Below are 25538 nucleotides of genomic sequence, written 5' to 3' on the forward strand. Positions count from 1 at the left end.
CTGCTCCGTACCCGGTCCCGCACCCCCACCCCCGGGACCGCTCCGTGCCCGGTCCCGGACCCCCACCCCCGGGACCGCTCCGTGCCCGGACCCGGACCCCCACCCCCGGGACCGCTCCGTGCCCGGACCCGGACCCCCACCCCCGGGACCGCTCCGTGCCCGGACCCGGACCCCCACCCCCGGGACTGCTCCGTGCCCGGAGCCGGACCCCCACGCCCAGGGCAGCCCCGGTGCCCCAACCTCGGTGCTGCTCCGGTGCCCTGACCGGCACAGGGACCTCCACCTCCGGGGCTGCTCCGGTGCCCTGACCCCAGCCCTGACCGCTGGCCGGACCCCGGTGCCGGTGCATGGGGGGTGTTCAGCGCCGCGCACCCGGGTCCGGGGGGGCCCTTACCTTGGCGAGGGCGAGCGGCAGCGCTTGCAGCGGCCCCTCCGCCGCGACGGGCGGTGGGGGGCCCGGGCGGGCGCCGGCAGCATCCCAGGGCCGCGGCTTGTCCGGTGCTGGCGGCGGCGAGGGAGCCCGGAGGGGCGGAGCGGGGCGGGGCGGGGGCCGGGCTGCGGCCGCCGGGGAGGGCCCTCGCCCGGGCACGGCCCCACGACCCCACCGCCCCCGCTCCGGAGGCTCTCCCGGCCCGGCCCCCCCGGACTTCAGCCCTCCTGCTGCTGCTGGGGGGCATCTTCACCGGTTCATGAACCCCCCCCCGGTGCTTGTGTCGTGTGGGGCAGGGGCTTTAGGGCTCTCCTGACAGCCCCCCCGCCCGGTGGGGCTGGGACCACTGACACCCACTTGCTCACCTCCCTCTGGGATTACAGGAGCTGGAGGCTGCTCTGGGTTCTCGGGATGTCCCCTGACTCCAGGAGCTGGCGCCTCGGCGGTCCCTGGGTCCCAGCAGAGCAAGTCAAGATGCACCGGGCGGTGTCTGCTGCTCCCTTGTCCCAGGCAGCGCGTGCCTATCGCTGCCTTCCCTGCCCCAAAACCCTTTCCCTGCCTCCCACTCCCTCTGTCTTGGCCTTCTTGTCGGTATTTGTGCCCTGTGGATCCCGCTGTACCCCAGCGGTACAGCGAGCAAGCCGTCCTGTGGGATCACCGGCCCCTGAAGCTGGCTGCATCCCCTGATGGGGACCAGGAGAAAAGTGAAAACTATACAAGGGCACAGATACCCAGTGAGCAAAAAAAATGGTGTTACTCTGTTCTGGTACGAGAAACTGCTCAGGCCATGTTAGCGTTCGGCAGGGGAGTCAAGGCTAAAGATAAAGCTGGCCAGGAAGCCTTTACTGGGAATGAGATATAACTGGTGTGAACCAGAGGGGTGGGAGGGAGTCATGGATGCGACGCAGCCCTCCTGGAGATAATGCTGCCGGCAGCACCGCTTTGGGCTGATATCGCCCTGGAAATGCAGAATTTAGGTACAGATGTAGCAGCGCTGGGACCGATGAGGGAAAAGTAATTGGGGGGTGGTTGTTTTTGTCCCTCTGGACAAAAAGTGTTGGGACAGCAAAAGAAAAAGTGGGGAATAAGGTGTAAAATCAGGTAAAGAAAGGTGGGCTCTCCCGAAGACAGGATGCCTAGGGACGGTGGGGACGCTGACCCTTGGGAGGTGGAGGGTCCTGACTGGCTTCGGCTCCGCGGCGGGAAGGGAGGACACAGGCCACACGGCTTTGGGGCATGAGTGGGAAAATGCTTTCCCACAGCGCTGTGAGTCCCCTGCATCGGGGGGATGCTTGGCTGCGGCTCCCCAGCATCTTGGGAGGCGAGAGGGGTGCTCCTCGCAGGCCACACGCACACTCACGGCCCAGGTTTGGGAAGGGTTTATTAATCCCTGCCAGGAAGGCCTGGATCCAGGCACAGCTTCAGCTGTGGGCAGAGAAAAGCCATGCCCTGGCCCCAGGCACTCACTGCGCTTCCCCGGGGCAGGACAGGTTCAGGTCCATCCACTGTGTGGGAGGGGAGAGAAGCTTGCTGTTCACCTGAGGAGAGAAGCACCCTGAGCCCGACAGCAATGGGCTCCAGGCAGCAGCCCCACGAGTTTGGGACCTCTGCGTCGGACACACATGGTGGGGTGTCCCCAGGCTGCAGGGGAGGAGGATGGCGCACTCACCCCGGAGCTGAGGTACTCCTCCAGCAGCAGGCACAGCTCCGAGTTCTGCTGCTGCAGGGTGGCTGCTTCGGCGAGCAGGCTGGCCCGGCGAGTGAGGACCTGGCTGGGCAACGAGGGCAGACGGCTGACATGGCCAGCTGGTGCCAGCCCCACTGCAGTTCCCCCCACCATGCCACCAGCCCACCCTGTCCCCAGCAGCACTGCCAGGCACTCACTAATATTCCTCCAGTGCCACCATCAGCGCGTCCCACAGCTTCAACGTCGGCTCTGGGATAACGTGTGCCAGGGCTTCCCAGTACTCCCCGTCTTTGGAGCTGTCCCGTACCTGTAGCACCTCCTTTGCAGATCCATCCTTCTCCCTGGGGGACAGAGAACAAAGCCCTGGGGCTCAGCTCTTCACGGGTGAGGAACAGCCCCATACCCCTCAGCCATGCTGAGGAACAGCCCCATACCCCTCAGCCACGCTGAGCACCATTGCCATCATCACACGAATGAGCACGACCCCACAACTGGCACCTGCTTGTCCCATGGCTTTGCTTCCCTCCCCAGGGTGCCAGTCATCTCCAGCCTTGTTGTCGCCAGCCATCCCTCACTCAGGCACTGTCTGTACCCCCTTTCCCTGGTGGGACCCTCCCCACCCCTCGGTAATCTTGCAGGGCAGGCAAGGGAAGCTCTTGCTCCAGCCAGGGCAATACAGTCACCCCCAGCCCTGCCCACACACCCCACATACCCACACCCCATGCCCCAGTCCGGCTCCCTCCCAGTGACAACAGCCCTGTTCTGCCCCTACTCCTACCTCAGCTTGCCAAAATCCCGCACAAACGCTTTCAGGATCTTTAGGACATCATCAGCGTGGATATAGACAGATGGAAGGGAGCCCAGCGAGCTCCGAGGGGATTTGAGCTTGTCCCTCTGGGCACCAGATCCACTGTCCTCTCTGTCCTCAGCCAGATCGGTGTCATGTTCTCCACCTGGGCCGCTCCGGCTCTGGAGGGAAGGCCAGCAAGCTGGGCACTGTGCCTTCCACCACCTCCTCCTCCTCCCCAAGAGCCACCTTCCCCCCGGGGAACTTCCAGCTGCCTGCAGCCTTGTCCCTTGGCAAATTTAGGGAGCTAAGGCAAAAATTCATGTGCAAGAGGCTCTGTTCAGCCATGGCAGAAGATTACAACCCCTCAGCCCTAGCACGTTCACCTCCCTCGTCCGGTCATAGGGAAACATTTCAGGGTCAACACACTGGTCCCCTTCTCTGCCTTCCCTGGGTGTTCAGATATTCTGCTCCCCCTTCCCTGGACCCCTGGCTCTGCTAGGCTCTTCCCACTGCTGTTCCTGGTGGTCCCACCTGGCTGACAGCCACCTCCTGGGCTTTGTACTTCAAGAAAAAATCCACCAGCTGGTACAGGTCATCCTCACTGTCGATCTCGAGGGCCTGGGGAGCAGAGGAACCAGGTTAGCAACCTCAGAGACATCATGGGAGGGGGAGCGAAGTGAATAGCATTTCCCAGGAGCAGAGGGTGCCCCTCTGGCAATGCCACGCAAGGCAGAAGCGGGTGGTAAGAAGTGGTTAGTGTGGGACAGCCAGGGTTATCTGTGCATGGCAGAGTCTGAGAACAGGCTGGAGGGGCCCTGGAGATGTTGTTTAATTCATCAGCAGGACGGCCTTGAGCTGAGAAACGTCTGGTCACAGTGCTTCACACCCTTTCACAGTGACCCTCTCCCCTTGCTGCCCCAGAGTCCCCCCAGCAGCCCAGCCGGACCTCCCTGGGGCGGCTCAGTCCTACCCCATGCGGACACGGGGCAGAGAGCTTTCCCTGGTGACCACCAGCCTTCACTGCAGCCCTGATGGGCCAAGCCACAACTCACCGCAAAGATGGAGTCGAGCTTCATGAGGGTACGCTCGTGCCTCCCCAGAGCATGCAGGGGCTTCAGCAGCTTGCTCTCAATGAGGAAACCCTTGGGAGTCACACAGAGAAGAGGGTGCAGAGAAATAGCGAGCGTCTCCATCCGTACCCAGAAGCCAGCCCATGCCATGCTACGGCCATGCCATCCTGTGACGGCAGACTGAGCGGGGAGGGTGGCCAGCGGCTGGGCAGCGTGAGGCTGGCAGGGCCAGGAGGCTCTGGAATAGCCACCCAGCGGACAGGGAAGATAAGAGTTATCAGCACGGTGATGCCAAAAGGACCTCATGATCTGAAGCTCTTGCTGACTGTCCCCAGAGACAGGGAAGAGCCTGGAGCATCAGACACAGCAGGTTTGCCTGAGCTTATTCTGGCCTGGGGAGCCGTGGATTTGGGCAACGGGGCTGTGCCTGCCCATACCTTTTATTAGCATCGTATATGTGCCACACACAGTGGAAAGACCTGGAGATCCTCTCCTGGCCCCCCAGCTCTTTGACAACAGGCTGCTTGGCATAGCAAGGCAGTGCCATGCAGAAGCCTTCACCCCAAGACGTGGAGCTCGAAAGAGATCTACTACAAGCTGGAGCAACCAGGGGACAGCACGCCTGCTCCCTGATCAAGGCATGTGCTACATCATCACGCACCGACTCGTCGCTCACGAGCTCCAGGATCCTCTTGGCAGTCTTCTTGGAGATATTTCGCAGAGGTGTGGCTCTATCCTCAACCTTCACTGTATTTTCTTTTCCTCCTTCTCCACTATCCACTTCTTCCTTCTCCTTCGCTCTCCCTTCCTCTTCCTGTCCCCCAGAGCTGCTCTCTGAAACATGGAGAAAGAAGGGTGAGCAAAAGCCTTTGTGCTTAGACTGTGCTCCCCAGGCTGTGCTCCCCCGTCACATCACTGCAGAAGCCGTCGGGGAAATCACAATTGTTCCCTGTGACCTGGCAAGTAGCCCAAAGATCTTGGGACATGAGCTGGCTCTTGGTCAGCTTGTCTGGAACTGGGAGCACTGGGCAAAGTACAGTGCAAAGATCCCCAAGTTGGTTTGGCATGAGCCAGCTCAGGGCTGGGGACAGCCCCTGCCTGGGCTCGCAATGTCACCCCTGTAAGATCCCACCTTGCAATGGCAAGGACAGGAGCGACAGAAGGGGCTGTCATGGAGGAAGGTGAGGGTCTCCCAGTGTCACAAGGTGACAAGGGCACTGTGCATCCCACCTGTCAGGACCTCTGCAGCCAGCTTGGTCGCCATCCTCTTCGCCTTGTAATGCCCAAGGGGGCCGATGTTGTTCAGGAACCAGTAACGAGGCTCTTCCCAGGGCAGCCCCAGTTGCTGGGTGTGAATGATGCGATCTGCATCGAGGGCTTTCCGCATCAGCCCTTTGGCTTCCTCCTCGTTCATAATCCAGACCTCCGTGAACTTCTCAGCATCGCTGACAGCAAAGTGCCTGTGCAGAAGGGAGAAGGCCCATGGAAGGAGGCTCCGTGCCCCAAAATGACGAATCAGCTCCCCTGAACCTCGGTTAGGCACTCCAAGACCTCATCATGGGTGGATGCCCACGCACATCCCACCTCATCCTCCTCTGCACCTCCTTGCACTGCTCCGTGATGCGCTTGCAGTCGGCTGCCAAGCTCTGGTTCTCCTCTCTGAACTGCTTCTCTTGGTTGGCCAGTTTTATTCTCAGGCTATTGAGCAAGCTGTGGAGCCTGGGGAGGACAGCAAAGCTGGGCATCCCCGAAGACGCACCTTCGGGCATACCCAGCTTGTATGAAGGCTTTGGGTCTGCTTATCAGTGCCAAGGCCTGACTGACCCTGATGCAGCTGGCACAGGTTGGCCATGGCCAGCCTGCTCAAAGTGCTCTGGGGATGACCCTGCCCTGGGCTAACCCCTGCCCCTGCCCAGGGATGGGTTGGGACAGAGCTCTTTGGCCTGTGCTAGGTGATGGGCTCCACAAAAAATGATATATGGGAGGAGATGGCTGGTAAGGCAGAGCCTGTCTTCCAGGGATGGATTTTTACCGGTTGAGCTTCCTCTTCTGCTGGGATCTGATGATGGTGTTCTCCTCATCCTGCTTCTTAAGCACCTGAAGGTTATACTCCAGCTTCTCCTGGTTCAGCTGGTAGACGGCTTTCATATGCTGGAGCTGCCTCTCCAGGTTCTGGCATTTCAAAAGACATGAAAACAAGCCGTGCCATGAGCTAAGGCCACACTGACGCCTGGATCCTACTGATCCTGTATCTCCAAACCCCATCTTCCCACGCACATTTCCCCAGCTAACCCCTGGCTACATGGCATCACTCACGGGTGAATGATGGAGATGCTGGTCGTCCATAAGTACATGCTACGGGTCCATGTCTGGGGAAGGGAGAATGGACTGAAGTTGTACCCCACTTTCACTCAGTGGGGCACTAATTTGGGCCTCTGTCCTCAACCTAGCTGCTGATTTTTATGTCAGTTTTAGGAATTGCGCGTCTCTGAATTAACCAAGAGGCTCAGAAGTTACTTGGCGAGCTGGAGGAAGGGACGCACAGGAGGAGTGACCCCGCGAAATCCAGGTCTTAAGGAAACCAGAACAAAACAAATAACTGAAGCATTTGTGATGGCAGCATCCCGCTGCATAGCCTGGGGGGCAGGAGAGAGGCAGCGAGTTCTCCTCCTTGCTCTGCAGCTGCAATGGAGGATACATCTGCAATGGAGACATCTCTCTCAGCTTCCCAGCACCCCGTTTGCTCAACAGCTGATGGAAAAGAAGAGCCGCTTCCCGGGCTGATTGCACCAGTCTCCTGGGGCTGCTGCTCTGGGCTGGGAGGCATCACACGCTCCTGATGATTGCTGCTCTCTGCCAGCCCTACAGCTCATTTGGAAGCGAGCTCAGGGGGACACAGTGGCATGGAAACTCCAGATGCAGGCAGCATGACTGCATGGATGGGTGAGAGGCAGTGTTTGGGCCTGGCATGGTTTAGTTCATTAGTATGTGTTTCCATGTGCAAAAGGAGGCAGAAATCTGATACTGAAAAAACCTCATAATACAGCGCTTTACTGGGGAGGCCTATAAAGACTTCTTCCACCATAGGAAGTAATTGGAATTAAGCTGCTGCATGGCCCCAAATTACAGCATCAGCTACAGGCTCAGTTGTGTGCAGCAATCTGCACAGCAGAGAGACCCAGCGGGGTCTCCATCAGGGGCTCAGGCTTGCTCTCAGCCCAGGGGGATCTCTGGGGGCAGGTAAGAGTGCCAAGCTGTAGGCTAGAAGCAGGGAGGAGATTGGAACCTGGGTTAGCTGGCTCAGAGCTCTCCTGGGTAGCCCTACGTACAACAGGGAGCCCACAAACAACCTGGAAGACACCCAGAAGTAGTCCCACCTGGCTAGGATCAAAGCTGGACTGAAGAAAAGATGGAGGTAAATCCCAGCAGGGCCAAGGGACCTTCTCCTTGCAGCAGATGGAGGAAGACCATGGCCCAAACCCCATATTTAAAATGCTGATTCCCATCTAGTGAAACTGGGGAGTACTCATTAGCCCTCAAAGCATGGATTTCATCTTTAGGTCTTGGCTAAGCTCCTGTTTCAGAGATACCTCAGGACAACAAAATCACAGGTTAATCAGGAAAATAGGTGTTTCCAACTTCTCTTTTCTTATTCTCCCTCAACTGGAAGGGTGAAGTCTATGCCACACAGAGTTACACAACTGCAGTTCTAAAGGGAACCAGGAGGACATCTACTTCATCCCTCTGCCCCACAGAGGGAAAACTTCACCAAATCAGCCCCAGCAGAAGTTGATTTAAGTTGTTCCTAAAACCCTGCATCAAGGGGCAGCAAACCAAGGGCACACTCTAGCTAACCATCAAGCAAGTCCTTGCCACTTCTAGGCTTTCCTAGATTGAAATCTCAACCCTAAATCTGAATACCAATTTAAATCTTCCCTACCAAAACTCAACCCCATGATTTTTTCTTGCATCTACAGTGGACACAGAGAAGTCACTCTCCTCCTCCATCATACAAAATTGTGCATATTTGTAGACTTTTCAGTCCCTACAGAAACCTCTTCCACGGTCTAAGCAGCCCCAGCCTTTCAACCTTTTCTTAGGGGTCATTTGTCTACTTGGTCTGTTCTAGACTCTCTCCCCTGTTCCCAAGCATGTTGGCAAACCTGGACAAGGACAGATAGGTATAAAGCAGAGAGGAATAGTTACCTCCCCTACCTCATATATAAACCCTCCCACAACTACAGCTAAAGGCAGCAGGTGCATTTTTACAGCAGCCCCCCATCGCCGTCTGTGAACCTCAATCTCCAGCGTCCTGCTGCCTCCCTCCCCAAATGGCTCAGAGCCATCTGCGAACGTTACACACTCTGTGTCACCTTCCAGGTTATCAATACGAAGGCAAAGAAATCGCAGAGTCAGGACTGCCCTCCCTGGACTTGCCTTTTCAGGCTGACAGGGACCTTGAAACAGTAGTATTTCACTTGCAGTTGTGCAAAACCTTCTAGACGTTGGCCCTGGCCCGTACTTCCCCAAGCTTCCTAGGAGGATATCCCATGGGACAAACAATGAGCCTGTCTGAAGTCCAAATGCAACGTGTCCCATTTCTGCCGTGCAGACCAGGAAGCAACACACAACAACAAGCAGGGAAGGTGTCAGCAGCGGCAGGGCTCTCTGCTGAGCAGAGGAGGCTGAATAATGCTGGGCAAAGCCAAACCTGACAGCCCAGGACCAACGCTGTGGCTGCCGTCCAGGGAACCAGCAGGATAGCAGAGAGCCACAGATGCACTGCTTTGTTGACACCGCTTCTCGCAGAGAATGCGGTGGACTAAAAGGTATCTGTATCTCGGGGAAGGCACGGCTATGAGGTTTGGATCTGCAGTGAGAGCCCCTGGTGTTTGTTCAGCCAGCGGTGTGCCAGAGCTGTGCTCTTCCACTGTGTGCCCTCCTTCCTGAGTAAGTGCAAACTCATGATAGTTCTCACACCAAGTGGACTTCATGGGCATTAGAGAAATCATGGGTCTATGGCTAGATGTCAGAGGAAAAAGCTCACACCTCCTAGGCCCAGACCCTGACGAAGGAGGAAACTGGACTGATCTGAAATGATCTGGTGTCAGCACACTTGCACTATTCAATCCTTTTATCAATCATTATGCCAGAAGTAGCAAATCCCTCGACCTTCCCAGGTGCTTCATATGTCCTAGAGCTACAGTTCATGTGCTACAGACCTCTGAGAGCCAAGGGCAGATGGACACCATGGTGTAGGACTCATGGAGAAGAGAGAACAACAGCTCCGTCACCCTGTTGACACAGGGCTGGACTGTGCACGTTGGAAAGCTGAGGTGACCAGATACCAGCTGCAGCTTTCTTACCGTCTAGCTGCCCCACAGAGCCAGCTACACACAAAAAAGCTCAAGGAGACCTGCTCCACTGCCTCTCTACATGGCACCTGCCAGCCTTTTCTGTACCTCCACATCGTTCTCCAGCTGCATCTTCATGCTGTTATACTCCTCCTCATCCTGCAACCGCAGCTGATTCAGCTGTTTCTCAAACTCTTCCACCTTCCTCATACGGGCATGCAGGTATTCCAGCTACGGGCAAAAGGAGAACATCATCCATCAATGGTGACAGCTTCCTCCCATGATCACAGGTCCTTTGGCCAGCCCAAAGCAAGGTCATGCATGGATAATTGCCCCGCAGAGCAGGCTGAAACACTGCCCCTTGGTCCCCTACTCTCCTGAGGAACCAGCTGCCTTTGTGCACGTGTCTTTCAAGGCAGTGCAGTGCTGGAGAGCAGCACTGGTCCTGGCAGCCTTTGGCCCCTCACTACAAGAAGGACATTGAGGTGCTGGAGCGTGTCCAATGAAGGGCGACGAAGCTGGTGAGGGGTCTGGAGCACAAGTCTTATGAGGAGCGGCTGAGGGACCTGCGGTTGTTCAGTCTGAGGAAGAGGAAGCTGAGGGGAGACCTTATCGCTCTCTACAACTACCTGAAAGGGGGTTGTAGAAAAGTGGGGGTCGGTCTCTTTTCCCAACTGACAAGCAATAGGACAAGAGGAAATGGCCTCAAGTTGCACAGGGGGAGGTTTAGACTGGATATTAGGAAAAATTTCTTCACCGAAAGGGTTGTCAAGCACTGGAACAGACTGCTCAGGGAGGTGGTTGAGTCACCATCACTGGAGGTATTTAAAAGACGTGTATACATGGTGCTTAGGGACATGGTTTAGTGGTGGAGTTGGCAGCATTAGGTTAACAGGTGGACTTGATGATCTTAAGGGTCTTTTCCAATCTAAATGTTTCTGATTCTAAATTTCACATGGATCTTACCTCCTGTGCATTGTGGGCCTGGATGGCTTCCTCCCACTTCTTCCTGTTGTTGTCCAGCAGCTCTCGCCGTTCGAGCTCAAAAGCTTTCTGTGAAGGAGACAGAGCCCTTCACCATCATGTTGGCAGCTCTCATTACCAACCTTACACCAGTCCAAGCCAGCAGCCTCCAGAAGAGGATCGGCTGCAGACTGGTGCCACTGTCCAATAAACACACACTGGCCTGATCTCCCCTCTCCATGCCAGGACCCCGCTAGCAGAGACCTCACACTGCGACCCCACGGGGACTGCTGCTATCAGCCACCCAGAGCTGGGAAGGATGCTCTTGGTGGTGGATAGCTCTGCGAGTTGACTGGAAATCATTGCTTGATGATTAGCAGTAGAGCTTGGTCAGGCAGCCACCTGATTTCACCTTACAAGACGTTAAATGGGGAGAGAAGTCCTCACTCAGCAACAAATGCAGGTTTGATCTGTGAGGCGGGATTTTGTGCTCTGCAGAAGGTAAGGCTAAAGAACCACAATGGTCCTTTCTGGCTTTTAGAGAGATGAATAATCAGCCATCAAACAGTGACAGCTTTCACATGCTACTGAGTTGCTCTGCACTGAAGCACACTCATTCACTGTACGGTATAAACCAGCCCCTCAGCACTCAACACCATTCAGCGCTCTTGCTTGGCCAGATTTCAGCCTCATCGACCAAGACATCAGCCCTGCTGCTCTGGACAGTAGTCAGCCCAGCCAGTGCAATGAGCCTGAGGCCTTTTTGCCATAGATACAAAGAAGCAAGCAGCTGCAGGTTTTCTTGTTGGACTCTTCCTCCACCATATGAACAGACTACCTCAATCTGCAGGAGTTTGTGACGGTAAGTTTTCAGCATGAGCCTGATCTGTTCCTCCATTCTCTCCAAAAGCAGGTGGATATCATCCGACTGCTTCTTAATGGCCTGCACGTATTGCTCATCTTTGTTTTTCAGCTCCTGGAGGAGGAGAGCAGATGCTGAAATCAGAGAGAAGTATTTGACGAGGAATCCTCAGGGGCTAACTGAGAGGGTAAGACCCAGACGCTGCCTGTCTGGGCAGAAGAGGTGAGGAGAGCAAAGTGCCAGAAAGTCAAGAGGTAGTTAAGAAGGAAGATGGGAGGAGAGACAGATCATCGCTGCCAAAAGGTCCAGGTTAGATAGAGTGGGAGGTGACATGCCTGCAGACACACCAGTCCTTCTCTGGGGGCCGGGGAACCTGCTGTGGGGAAGGCTTTCTTCCCTCTACAAAAACAATCCCCCTCTCCGCTCATTTGCCTTTGTATTTACTGTGCAATCTGGGATCTGCCAGTTTGTCTTACTGCTACCAGTGTCCTGTGTGTCTGCCCTTGTACACTGAACAGTGCCTGGGCACCCAATCTCATCGTCCACATTGGGACACTGACAGTGCTGCTCCTGGCACAGTTTTGACCCGGACTAACTGACACTACATGGATCTCTGCAATGTACTGGTGAACTGAAGATCCAGACAGAGAAATGACTGTTGCTTTAGAACAGCGTCCTCCTGAGCTCAAACGACCCCGTCCTTCCTGGTTGTCCCTGCCTGTTCCCCACGCTACCTGCTGCAGGTCACCGATGAGCTTGTTCTTCTCTTCCAGAAGCAGGGCGCACTGCTGCTGCTGTTGGTTCAGCAGCTGCCACAGTTCCTGCGGAATCGTCATCTCCTTGGCCAAGGCCCACTTGGAGGTGATCTCCTCAAACTTGTATGTGCTAGACTTGGCTTCATTCTCCAGCTTTTCTACCCTGCAGGCAGTAAGGAGCACACGGCAAATGGGGAGCTGGGGCTTCAGACATGTCCTTCAGACACGGTTCTGTGGCCCATGCTGCAGAAGTGCTTTTCTGCATAACCCAGTTTGAATTCAAAGTGGCATCAAGGCATCAGTGGAGCAGCAGCAGCTTTCCTGTAAGCGCTTGTTAGAGCATCGGGCAAGGGCAGAGCTGGCATCCTGTTCTCTTCAGACAGGCATTTCCCAGCTCTGCCCTTGCACAGTGCTCTAACAACCACTTACCTGGAGGAGAAAAGACTAAAGAGCTCAGCTCAAGCAGCAGTCACCTCTGCAAGGAGCACTAGTCCTTCTGCCAAGTCAGCTGTCTCTGGGCAAGAGGTGATGGACAAGCAGTGCCAAACAGCCTCCCAGCTACGTCTAGACTTGGAAATCGAACTGTCCAGAGACCATACTCCAGCTAAGGCCAAATGGCACTGAGCAGCCCATGTCCATATTACAAAACTCTTTCCTCTTCCAGAGGCACCACCCAACGTGCCCTGGGGATGGTCCTTGCCTCAGGCTGAACAGTGGCCACCACCTTTGCCACCCCCAAACCTGCTCTACGGCAGGCAGTTCCTGGACACAGCATCTGGTGCCTTAATGAGATTCCCACTGGGAATCCCACTGAGCAAGGGACATGCATCCTGCTACAGCCAGCCTCCCATAAACTGTTCCTACAGTGCCCTCCAAAGGCAGTAGGAGCAAGGACTCAGTGTTTCCTAGCTGATCTCCCAGCCCTGGGGACAAGGCTGAAAGAGCCAGTCCCTTGGAGACTGCCCAGCTCCTCTGGTGAAGCAGGGCAGGTTTGCCCAGGAAGGCACACAGGGAGGATCAGAGAATAATTGAGGCTGGAAGAGCTTCAGGAAATCACCGGCTCCCGGTCACAGCAGGATTAACTTCAATGTCAGAGCAGGTTGTGCAGGGCCTTGTCCAGGCATGTGCTGAGCATCTCCAAGGAGGAAGATCTCTACAACGTCAGGGGCCCCTGATCCAGCATCTGACCACTCTCACTACAACGACCTTAATATGCAATTTCTCAGATTAGCACAGCCTCACGTTCTTCCCCCTCCTCACACACAGCCTGATGCGGCTGTCCCAGCGCATTCCCATGGTATGGCTAATAACTACCTCTATCTCCATGACTGGAGGGCAACCTCTAGAAACAGGCCATTTACTGAGCCACCTCTTAGCATAGGGTGTCACGTTCTCCACCATGGTGTCACCTCCAGGCTCAGGAGAGCTGCTCAGCAAGCCAGAATCAAGGGCTGCTCTGCCTGTGCTTCTCCAGCAAGGAGACCACAAGTATACATGGTACAGGCTCCTGGTGAAAAGCTGAGAAACAGCTGCATTTCTCACACTCTGGAGCCAAAGATGCAACGGGTCTGGAGGGGATCGGTAACCAGACATCCATAACACTGCAGTGCCACCTGGGGAAGCCACCAGCCTTGACCTGCAGAGCTCTGTAAAGATCCAGCTGTGGCAGGTCGGACCTGGAGGCTCTCTGTGTACATAAATTTTCCTATTGAACATAAATTCAGTGTTGGTCTAACTGCTAAGCATTTCTGGATGACCAGGGTTAGGATGTCCTCCAAAAGCTGCACCAACATCTGCACTGCTCCCTCCCAGCAGCGCAGACCCACCTCTTACCTCTTCAGCTTCAGCTCTGCCTCCTCTGCCCTCCTCTGTGTTTCCCTCAAGTCAGCAGCCACCTGGATATTTGTCACCATCTGCGTGCCATCAAAGAGCAGCTTGGCCAGCCTCTGTGAAATAGGTGGTACACATCGCACACCTGGAGACCTGAGATCTGGAGGAAGGGATACTGGAGCAACTCTTGCTGTGCCTGTCCAGGGTTTGGCTCCTATCCCCATGCTGTGGTGCCTATGTGGACCCATAAGCCCCATCTTCCCATGCTATGGCAGGGTTTGATGAGCACTGCGAGGACCTCAATGCACCCATTTCCCTCTCCTGGAAAGCCCTGCAGGCCATCAGAACCAAGAGGAACATGATCAGAGCACCTTCTTGTTTTGCTTCCCCTGCGTGTGCGGACAGGGCTAAGGATTTGGGTTGGGGGTTGGATTCACGGCATCAGTCCCAGATCCTTCCAATCCATGGGCTGTTTGCCACAGGGAAATCATATCCCCAGGATCCAGCCCAAGAATCAACCCCCACCCAGTCCTGAGGAGTTTCTGTCCCCGATTCTTTTCACATAAATGCTCCTGTGTGACACTAAGCACCACACAAAGCTAAAAGGAGGACAAAGCCAAACGTCTAGAGGTCAGAAATCTGAGAGGACCTTCCTGTCCTACTGCCACACCTGCCTGCTCTCCTCAATCTGTTTATGGCTCCTTCTCTGCTCTTCCTCCTCCTCAGCCACCTTCGGCTCCACATCTTCTCCAAGGGCCTCCCTGCACAGAAAAGGGGAAAAGACAGAACATTTTGCACCACACCATCTTACTCCTGCAGCACAGGGCTGGGGGGCTCAGCCTCTGTTTGCTTCCCAGGATGAAGAGGGCAGGGGCCAGAGGCTGTCTGGGGGCAGCCCTTAGGTGGCTCTGGGGGACCCTAGCTCGGCCATGAAGACAGGCAGCTTCTGTCCAGGGCCATTTCAGGACTGGCACTAATCCCATGCTAATTCCTTGGGATCAGTCTAACCTAAAAGGAAGGCTCTGGGATCAGGAAGGAGAAAACAAGCCTGTATGGGTAGAAGTGGATGTTACTGACCTAGGTATGGTTTGGCCCTGGGGGTTGGGAACAGGATCCACAGGCACCTTGTTGCGGTTTACTCTCGGTTTGGAGAGGACATGGTGGTTACTGCCACAGTTTTCCCCAGGCTGGGGTAAGACAGGGACCCAGTCCCAGCTCAGGAGAGGGTGGCAGAGTACTGCCACTTCATGGTCTGATCCCACCCAGCCTGGAGGGACAGAAAAAGCTTGGGAGAAGACCTCAGTTCAATCCTGGTTTAGGGAAAGGTGTGCCCCATTGCTGGTGAGTCCCAGTTTTGGGAACAACATGGGCCGGATCCAGGAGGCCACTGGCCTTGTGCTGATTCTGTCCAGGGTGGGCAGAGGGTCCATGGCAGGGCAACATGTTGGCTATGGGGGAATCGCTGCCCTAGTGCTGAGCTGAGGATAGTACAGGGATGTCCTTGATTTTGGGCTGAGCTGGGACTGCAGAGGGTGGTCCCTGACCTCCCGCCATCTGGCAGGGAGTGGGGGATGTCTCTGACTGGTTCAGGATTCATGGTGGTGCCTGACCCAAGGCCAGTTCAGGGAGAGGTCCTGAGTCCGGTGAAGGCTGGCAAGGCCACATCTCGTCCCTGCCCCTTGCCAGTTCGTGGTAGGGGTCCTGGCCCCAGTACCAGTGTAAGGCAGGGGATGTTCTGAGCCCAGGGGACGGTCTCTGAGCCTGTGCTGGGCCTGGGTGGGGGGTCAGGACAGGGTGCCAGTTTGGGGGGTCAGGGCTGGGTGCCAGTTTGGGGCGAAGGATCTGAAAATGGCACTGATTTGGGGCTGGGGGCATCAATCCCAGAGCCGATTTAGGCAAGAGGAGGTAATCTGTGACCAGACATGGGGTTTGGGGCAAAGGTGCAGGACTTGGTGCCGGTTTGGGGCAGGGAAGGGCCTGGACCCGGCTCGGATTTAGGGGGAGGCGGCTGGGGGGTAGGCCAGCGTTAGCGGGGCAGGGGGGGACGTGCCCCGTTTCTCACCGGCGCTTGCCAACGAGACGGGCGGCGATGCGACGGCGGCGGGCGCCGATGCGGTCCTCGGAGCCGGGGTCGCTGAGGGCCGGGGTCCGCCAGCCCGCCGCCGCCTGCGCGAACGCTCCCCGACTCATGCGGCACCGCCTCGCCCGAAGGGGCAGCTACCGCGCATGCGCGCCGCGGCTGGAGCGTCTCGAAGTCACCGAGCAACGCCAAAACAGCGCATGCGCAGAGGAAGAAAACCCGCAGAGCTACCCCCTCCGCGCCGCCGGGGAACGGCTCCAGCGCGCGTGCGCGCTGTCTCTTCCCGCCCCCGAGCAGCGCGCGGCGCCCTCCCCACAGCGGCCGCTCCTGTGCTTGCGGCGCGCGGCAGCTGCCGTGAGGCGGGGGCGGGGGCGGGCCGGGCCGTGAGGGGAAGGCGCGAAGCGGGGTGGTCCGGGGCGAATTGTGGGTGCTGAGACATGGCCCCGGGGGCCCTGAGAGCTCTGGCGGGGGTGCTGTGTCCTCTGCGCTGCGCTGCTGGGGCTGGCGGGGCCGGCAGTCGCCCCAGTCAGTCACCACAGGGCTTTTGACAGGAGCCCAGCTGGGGCTGGCAGGGGCCTCTGGAGGTCGCCTGCTCCAAGCCCCGCTCAGGCAGGGCCGCCCACAGCCTCTTGTCCGGGAGCACATCCAGCCTGCTTGTGAGGTTCGCCAAGGATGGAGACGCCCCAACCTCCTCGGGCCGCCTGGGGAACCCTCACAGTAAAATGTGTTTCCTCACGTTCGGCAGGACCCTCCTGTGTTTCAGTGCGTGTCCATGGCCTCAAGTCCCCTGGGGACAACGGAAAAGCCTGGCTCCGTCCTCTTTGCATCCTCCCTTCACGAGTGTCTTCGATGAGATCCCCCCTGAGCCTTCTCCAGATTGAACAGTCCCAGCTCCCTCAGCCCTTCCACATGGGAGAGGTGCTCCAGAGCCTTCATCATCTTCATAGCCCTTCCACATGGGAGAGGTGCTCCAGAGCTGCCATCATCTTCATGGCCCTTCCCCGGACTCTCTCCATTCTGTCCATGTCTCTCTTGTACTGGGAAGCCCAGAACTGGACTCAGCTCTCCAGGTGTGGCTTCAGCAGTGCTGAGTAAAAGGGAAGGATGCCCTCCCTCGATCTGCTGGGGTTGTTCCTCCCAAAGTACAGGATTTTGCGCTTCTGCTTGTTGAACTTCATGCAGTTCCTATCAGCCCATTTCTCCAGCCTGGCAAGGTCCCGCGGGATGGCAGCAGAACCCTCGGGCGTACCAGCCACTCCTCCCAGTTTGGTGTCCTCTGCAAACTTGCTGAAGGCACACTCTGCCCCATTATCCAGATGGTCAAGGAAGATGTTCAACAGGACTTAAACAAAGCCTGTAGTTCCCTGGGCCCTCCTTCCTGAAGATGGGCGTGACGTTTCCCTTTCTCCAGTCTTTGGGCACTTCACAGAATCACAGAATCATTAAGGTTGGAAAAGACCTGTAAGATCATCAAGTCCAACCACCAACCCAACCCCACCATGCCCACTAAATCATGCCCCGCAGTGCCACGTCCACATGTTCCTTGAACACCTCCAGTTATGGTGACTCCACCACCTCCCTGGGTAGCCTGTTCCAGTGCCTGACAACCCTTTTGGTGAAGAAGTTTTTCCTAATACTCAATCTAAACCTCCCCTGGTGCAGCTTGAGGCCATTTCCTCTTGTCCTGTCGCTAGTCTCTTGGGAGAAGAGACCAACACCCACCTCCCCACAACCCCCTTTCAGGTATTTGGGGAGAGCGATGAGGTCTCCCCTCAGCCTCCTCTTCTCCAGACTGAACAACCCCAGCTCCCTCAGCCGCTCCTCATCAGACTTGTGCTCCAGACCCCTCACCAGCTCCGTCGCCCTTCTCTGGACACGCTCCAGCACCTCAATGTCCTTCTTGGAGTGAGGGGCCCAAAACTCAACACAGGATTTGAGGTGCGGCCTCACCAGCGCCGAGTACAGGGGCACGATCCCCTCCCTGCTCCTGCTGGCCACACTCTTTCTGATCCAGGCCAGGATGCCGTTGGCCTTCTTGGCCACCTGGGCACACTGCTGGCTCATCTTCACCTGGCTGTTGACAAACACCCCCAGGTCCTTTTCTGCGGGGCAGCTTTCCAGCCACTCGTCCCCAAGCCTGTAGCGTGGCATGGGGTTGTTACAGCCAAAGCGCATTTTACCTGGTCGCCATGACTGACGACAGTATGAGCTGCGAGGAGGAAAGGCGACTTCATCCCAGCCAGACCCAGTACAGAAGCCAATCCCCAAGGGGGGTGCAGGACCCCGATTAGGTCTGGGCTTGGCACCCGGCGTGAAACACCATCCTGAGATGACTCAACAGCTTCGCTGTGATGAGACAAGTCCAAGGTCCAGCCTTGCTGGAGCCCTGTCGCACAGAGCCAAAATGAAGCAAGCAGGGAAGAGCAGATGACAGCCTGCTGCAGCCAGGAGCACAAACCAGGAGGGAAGAGCAAGGCCACATTTTACCTTTTAGCCCACCCCTACCACAGGTGGCCTGCCCGGGAGATGGGAAGGAGGGATCGTGCCAACTGGAGCTTCCCAGAAGTGCCCATTCCCCAAAGCTGCAGGTGCAGGGCCAAAGCACAGCAGGAAGATGGCAGCCACTTGCAGTCTCTCCCCTCAGCGATTCCTCGTCCTACAGAAACACCTCCTGAACGACACAGCTCCCACGGCTGCACAAGAGAGCCCAGACTCGTCCTAGTCCTCCCATGCTGTGCTCACCCTGCCCACATTCCTCCCAGTCCCGCCTCTTCCTGCCGGTGCTCCTTACGCCTCCATCACCATGGCATGGAAGAGTGTTTTGACCTTAAACCGGAGATCCAACGGCAGTGCCCGGTCCCCCTCCGTGGTGCCGTTGTGTGCCCAGCTCCCTACGGTGAGCAACCGGTCCCACCCGGCCCTGACACTCCTCTGCACACTGCTCCTCACTTTCGACCAGAACTGCCAGATGTGCTACAGCCTGAGCCCCTGCCCCAGGCCCCTGTACCCCACCCAGGGCAACCTTGTACCCCACCCAGGGTAGCGTACCCTCCAGCCCAGCTCTCCACAGCTGGTCCAGGGCCGCAGGGGAGCAGAGCTGTTCCCATGGGGGCAAGGGCCACGTGGAGACCACAGTAGGGAGAGACTCCTCCTGCCCGGTGAGCTGCAGGTCTGCGCTGATGGTGTCACGGCATTGTGCCCATGTCTACCTCACAGGAGTAGCCCTTGCATCCATGGTCATGGCGTTGAACAGCGCTGTGACCTTAAACCGGAGATTGAGCGGCAGCGACTGGTCCCCCTCTGTGGTGCTATTGGGTGCCCAGCTCCCTCCATTCCACAACCAGTTCCACCCGGCCCCAACGCTCCTCTGCACGCTGCTCCTCAGTTTGGACCAGGACTGCCAGATGCGCTGCAGCCTGAGCCCCTGCCCCAGGCCCCTGTACCCCACCCAGGGCAGGGGCTCCAGCCCAGCTCTCCGCAGCCGGTCCAGGGCCGCAGGGGAGGGAGGCTGTGCCCACGGGGGCAGGGGCCACGTGGGGACCATGGTGGGGAGAGATGACTCCTGCCCGGCGAGCTGCAGGTCTGCGCTGCTTCTGTCTCTGCATCGTGGCCAGGTCTGCTGCGCAGGAGGAGACCTCATGTCCTCCCTGGCCACTCTCCTCTGGCCCTCTGGTGTTTCCTGGGCCCTGCGGACAGGGAGCCATGCCTGCGAGTTCTCCCTGTCCGAAGGGCCCCTGGGCAGAGGCGCGTTGCAGTCCTTGCAGCATCTCTCCGGGGCTATTTCGGGGAGCCGCTGGGTTACCTCCCACGCGTAGACCGTCTCCCCACCCATGGCCAGCTCAAAGCCCAGCCCCACTTCCAGCTGTAGGTCCTCCTCGTGCACCAGCATGTCCACGGTGTAGAGGAGGGCGGCCAGCGTGGCCACTTCCTGTTCTGCCGGGCTCACTGCTGTGCGGGCAGCTGCCAATGAGGCATTGACGGCACTGCAGGCAGACGAGGTGTTCTTTCCTAATGGCTTTGCGCAGGATTGGGGTGCCGCTCTCCTGAGTGTCCTTCACCTTTCTGAGCAGTTCGAGGCAGATTTGGCTTATGTCCAGGGACTGCATCAGGGATCTGGTGAGCTCCTCCATGTTGGCGATGGAAGGCAGGTTCCTGGGGAGCTCTGCGCTGGTGTCAGCACTGAAATTTCCACCTGGACCCATGTCTGCCGTCTCCCGGGGGAGCTTCCTTGCAGAGGCTGCTTCCCTGCTGCACTTGTTTCCCCACTATCCTCCTCCATCTCCAGGGGTCTTCCCCCACTTCAGGGCCTGCAAGGTGTAGGGCCAAAGCACAGGTGGCTGCTCATCAGAAGACAACCCTACATCCATCCCATCAGCGGGAAGATGGCAGGAAGTTGCACTGTCTCTGCTCAGCCATTCCTCCCCCATGAACCCCATGCCCAACAACCCCACTGTGCCAAGCTCGTCTCCTGTCCGCCAGGTCCCCACAGGCCCTGGGTACCGATCCCCAGAAGAGCCCAGGAGGGCCCCGTTGCTGGTGGAGGGCATTTGGACAGGGAATATGGGGGTGCCCTCTGCGCTGTGCCCTTCTCCTCCCTGCAGCCTCTCAGCAGCCTCAAGGGCCGTCTCCTCCCCGCTGCTGCTGCTGCTGGGCCTCCTCTTTGGCTTTCCTCCTCTCTGGGTCCCATTCATGGCTTTAGTCCCAGGGAAATGGCGCTGGAGGATGGCGTCGGTCCCAAGGCTGTGCACCCTTCACTGAGGCCAGTAGCAGTGCCCAGCTGGCTACTGCAGGGCAACCAGGCTGGGGGTCTCAGAGCCCTTTGCCCACTGGGGTCATGGCAGGTGGCATCCTTGGGAGCTCAGCCCCTGGCCCCAGGGGAAGGGGAGCGAGAGCCGGGGCTGCATCGCTGGAGCCGTGGCAACACTCCCGAAAGGCTCCTTGGAGGGACATGCAGAAACAAGGATGAAGCAGGGACCTGGGATAGCTGGGGACATGCCAGCCCCACCAGTGTGGGGACAGCACGGAGCGGCCCCAGTGCCTGTCCCCACTGCCAGCACTGTCCCGGCTCCACTCCTAGCTCAGGAGGTCACTGTTCCCCTTTCATACAATAACTGAAGAGCTCTCGCGGGTGTTTAAAGGATGCTACTGTTTTATTCTGATAAAGGCTTTGTTTCACCGCTGAGTTCTCTGCCAAGGTCTTGCCTTCCTGGGGAGAGCACTCAGGGCTGCTTTTTGGGGTTCTCTGCTGCTGGAGGCATCCAGAAATGACAGGCAGATCTTTGCTCCATCCCAGCAGAGCACGAGGCGCTTGAGGGCTCCTCTTGTCCTCGGTCCCATGGCTGCACAGGGAGCAAACCAGTCTGGGCCCTGCCTTCCCCTCTGGGCAGGACGGGGGCAGGCAGACAGCAAGGTCCCGCAGGCGCTGGAGGTGCCGGTGGCACGCAAAGGATGGACATGTGCTGGACGTGCCCGGGGCTGTCCTTGTCGGGGGGGTCTGACATAGTCCAGCAGCTCACAGACTTCCTTGTGGAGGTCCACCCTCTGGCTGGCCCCAAAACAGACACGTGTCCACATGCAGGGTGCAGTTGACGGTGGGGCTGGCAGGACCTCGCCCGGCACTTCTGCAGGTCTTGGGGCAGCCACCAGCAGGACTGAGGGGAGCTGCTGCCGGGCAGGGAAGCCCCGGTCATTTCTCTCCATCCTCTGCAGGTGGCACTAGGGGTGCTGTCCCGCGGGTAGTCTCTTCTTGGCCACCCTAGAAGAGAGAAAGGAGGTGAGGAGGGACCCAGGGCTCCATTTGTCCCCGATAAAGAACCCCTGGGGCAGGGAGGCCCTGCAGAGGCCCCGGCTGGGGGCAGAGGGGACCCTGGGGTCCAAGTGAGCGCTCTGGGTTGGAGGGACTTCGGGGAGTGTGAGCAGCAGGCATAGGGCAACTCCCGGGCATCGCTGGCACTTCCCCTGGCCCTCCGCAAGCCCCCAGGATACCCACCTGCCCTGGCCTCACCCACGCATCGGGGCCCTGTGCCCCTCTCTGACTGTGTGTCGGATCTTGCATCTCCACGGGCTTTCCCTCCCAGCAGTCCCGTGTGTGCACGGGAAGCACTGAGTCAGGTGGGCACATGTCCCCCACCACTGCCCAGACCCCCACAGGCCCCCCGAGTGCCGATCCCCAGGAGAGCCCAGGAGGGCCCCCTTGCTGGTAAAGGGCAGTGGGGGTGGGAAACGGGGGACCCTCTCCTAACTGCCATGACCATCCTCCACCAAACTAACACTCTCTGGCCCCCGGCAGAGGGGGAGCCGAGCAGGCTGATGGTCAGCTGGCTCAGCGTACACAAAACCCATGTGGCTATCTGCTGGAACATCTCTACGGGGGCCAAAGGGGCCACACCTCACGGGGAGTCGACAATTTGGTGTCAGTCCCACTCCTGTTTCAAAGCCCCGTCCAAACCAAAAATCAGCGAGAGGCCATCACATCTCTCGCCATCATCCCAACACTCCCATACCATACTATCTCGTCCTACAGAAACACCTGAACAACACAGCTTCTACAGCTGCACAAGACAGCCCAGACCCGTCCCCGTCCTCCCATGCTGTGCTAACCCTGCCCACGTTCCTCCCAGTCCCACCTTTTCTTGCCAGTGCTCCTTACGCCTCCATCGTCATGGCGTTGAACAGCGCTGTGACCTTAAACCGGAGATTGAGCGGCAGCGACTGGTCCCCCTCTGTGGTGCTATTGGGTGCCCAGCTCCCTCCATTCCACAACCAGTTCCACCCGGCCCCAACGCTCCTCTGCACGCTGCTCCTCAGTTTGGACCAGGACTGCCAGATGCGCTGCAGCCTGAGCCCCTGCCCCAGGCCCCTGTACCCCACCCAGGGCAGGGGCTCCAGCCCAGCTCTCCGCAGCCGGTCCAGGGCCGCAGGGGAGGGAGGCTGTGCCCACGGGGGCAGGGGCCACGTGGGGACCATGGTGGGGAGAGATGACTCCTGCCCGGCGAGCTGCAGGTCTGCGCTGCTTCTGTCTCTGCATCGTGGCCAGGTCTGCTGCGCAGGAGGAGACCTCATGTCCTCCCTGGCCACTCTCCTCTGGCCCTCTGGTGTTTCCTGGGCCCTGCGGACAGGGAGCCATGCCTGCGAGTCCTCCCTGTCCGAAGGGCTCCTGGGCAGAGGCGCGTTGCAGTCCTTGCAGCATCTCTCCGGGGCTATTTCGGGGAGCCGCTGGGTTACCTCCCACGCGTAGACCGTCTCCCCACCCATGGCCAGCTCAAAGCCCAGCCCCACTTCCAGCTGTAGGTCCTCCTCGTGCACCAGCATGTCCACGGTGTAGAGGAGGGCGGCCAGCGTGGCCAGGTCTCGTTCTGCCATGGGCTCACTGCTGTGCGGGCAGCTGCCGGTGAGGCATCGACGGCACTGCAGGCAGACGAGGTGTTCTTTCCTCATGGCTTTGCGCAGGATTGGGGCGCCGCTCTCCTGAGTGTCCTTCACCCTTCTGAGCAGTTCGAGGCAGATTTGGGTTATGTCCAGGGACTGCATCAGGGATCTGGTGAGCTCCTCCATGTTGGCGATGGAAGGCAGGTTCCTGGGGAGCTCTGCGCTGGTGTCAGCACTGAAATTTCCACCTGGACCCATGTCTGCCGTCTCCCGGGGGAGCTTCCTTGCAGAGGCTGCTTCCCTGCTGCACTTGCTTCCCCACCATCCTCCTCCATGGGGCTTCCTCGACCTGTGGAGTAAAGACCGGCTGGACTGTGGGGGCTGCTGTGGGAGCTGCTGTGGGACAGGATAGACCTAGCCCCCTCTCTCTGCCGTCTCCTGACCGACTGCGTGATCTCCCAGCTCCCCGGAGTCAGCCCTGCCAGCTTTGGGGCAACGGGGCAGTTGGACAGGGCAGAGGGACCCATGAGTGGGGTTCCCCAGCCAGGGGTCACGGGGGAGGCTGCCCCCTGCAGGGAAGGGCTCTTCTTACCTTGCCTTCAGGCTCTCTGTAGACTCCTCCACGCCTTCCCAGCGGACGGAGGTTCCTGAGGGAGGAGGCAGAAGGAGAGAGTGAGCAAGGGCAGCCATCACGGGGGCTCCAGGTGCGATGGCATCGCTTGGCCAGGAGCTGCTGCGGAGCCCCGCGCAGCTCTGGGAAGGGGCTGCTCACCTATCAGGTCCTTCCTCCTGCCTCTCCAACTGCTCTTCCCTGCAGAGGCCCCCTGCCCCAAGAAAGCAAGCCCCGGGTTAGTGTGTGGTGTCTGCCCTCCGCCAGGAAGGCCCTTCCCTTGTCCAGGAAAACAAGGACCCTGGGAAGGGTAGCTGGATTTACAGGGACAGGAGTGTCCCTGGCCCTAGGCCTAGTGCCTGAGCAGAGGTGGCTCGGTGGCTCCAGAGCAGGGGCCCGCCCTTCCCAGGGAGTGTTTGGGGTGATACGAGGACGGGCATCTACCTTGGCCTTGCTCTTCTTGGGGTACCAGGTCATGAAGATGCCCAGAGCCGGTATGGCCAACAAGATGGGGGTGCAGGGCAGCACGAGCGTGCAGAGGCCCCAAACGCTCAGGCTTGAGCCGAAGAGCAGCACCGCCAGCTTCCACTCCTCCATCTCGCACAGGGAGCGCCAGCATCTCCTCCGGAGGTTCTGCACAACGAGGGGATGTGCAAAGGAGTCAGCTGGGGAGGCCGAGAAACCCGGCGAGATCCCCTGAGGGGAGGAGGCGTTGGGGTGGCACCGAAGCACCCCCGATCCTACCTGCTTCTTTGCTTTCCCTTCCATCTCTGATGTGTTTTTCACACTCCCATCTGCATGCTTGCTCCCTTGATTGTCTGCAGTCAAAGTGACACCCCAGCCTCCCCAAAACCCACTAAAATAAGGGCCACCTTTGTGATGCAATGGTGACATCCGTTGACACACAATGGCTGCCACGGCAACCCAGGGCTGAGCTGGCGCCATCACGGAGCAGCTGCCCCAGACAGACCCTGTCTCAGGGTTTGTGGGGGCAGCGCACCCCAGGACATAGCCCAGGACCTGCGCGAGAGCGGGCAGGGCAGGTCCCTCTGGGCCACCCACCTCCACCCCTACGCCAGGATGGGCCACTGCAATGGCTACCTGGTCCTGCTGGCACCAGGGCTGCTCTGGCACCCCGCGGCACCTGGGGCACCTGCTGGTGGCCCTGGCAGCAGCCCCCCACTCCTGTCCCCAGGGGCTGATGAATTCCCACCATTCAGGGACACCGTGGTGATCTCTTGTCCTCTCTATTGCACCAGGGATCCTGGCCAGGGCCCTGGGACACCGCCTCAGGGTTGTTTGTGTGCCTGCAGGGAGGCAGGGAAACCTGAGGGGGGAAGGATATGGAGTAGGTTAAGCCAACTCGCCTCAAGGGTTTCTCAACAAAATTGCCATCCATTCTTAGGAGCTGTCATGGTGGCTTTGTTGGCAGCGCTCCCTAGTTTTCCATTGCTGTGGCACAGAAGAATGCATCGACCTTAAACCGGACATGGGGTGGCAGCGGCCTGTCCCCTCCCAGCTTTGAGGAACCTGATCTAGTGGAAGATGTCCCTGCGCACGGCAGGGGGCTTGGACTAGATGATCTTCAAAAGTCCCTTCCAGTCCAAACCATTCTGTGGCCATGGCGTGGATGAGCGCTTTGATCTTGAACCAAAGGTCAAACGGCAGTGTCCGGTCCCCCTCCGTGGTGCCGTTGGGTGCCCAGCTCCCTGCGATCTGCAACCGGTCCCACCAAACAC

At 58.5% G+C, this 25538-nt stretch overlaps 1 protein-coding gene across 1 annotated transcript; it reads right to left on the bottom strand.

Moving 5' to 3' along the window:
- Nucleotides 1–1893: 1893 nt before the first annotated feature.
- DRC1 (dynein regulatory complex subunit 1) lies at nt 1894–15931 on the bottom strand. The gene is made up of 17 exons (XM_059832049.1): nt 15804–15931; nt 14412–14502; nt 13745–13857; nt 11891–12074; nt 11133–11270; nt 10298–10384; nt 9440–9562; nt 6010–6149; nt 5562–5696; nt 5208–5437; nt 4639–4811; nt 3960–4049; nt 3439–3525; nt 2896–3086; nt 2315–2458; nt 2100–2202; nt 1894–1968 (listed from the first exon to the last, which is right to left on the bottom strand). The coding sequence occupies exons 1-17, from the start codon at nt 15929–15931 to the stop codon at nt 1894–1896; spliced, it is 2232 nt and encodes a 743-aa protein (XP_059688032.1).
- Between the last annotated feature and the right edge of the window lie 9607 nt (nt 15932–25538).

This window comes from Gavia stellata, chromosome 2 (genome assembly GCF_030936135.1).
Source record: "Gavia stellata isolate bGavSte3 chromosome 2, bGavSte3.hap2, whole genome shotgun sequence".
In the NCBI taxonomy this organism is placed as follows: domain Eukaryota; kingdom Metazoa; phylum Chordata; class Aves; order Gaviiformes; family Gaviidae; genus Gavia; species Gavia stellata.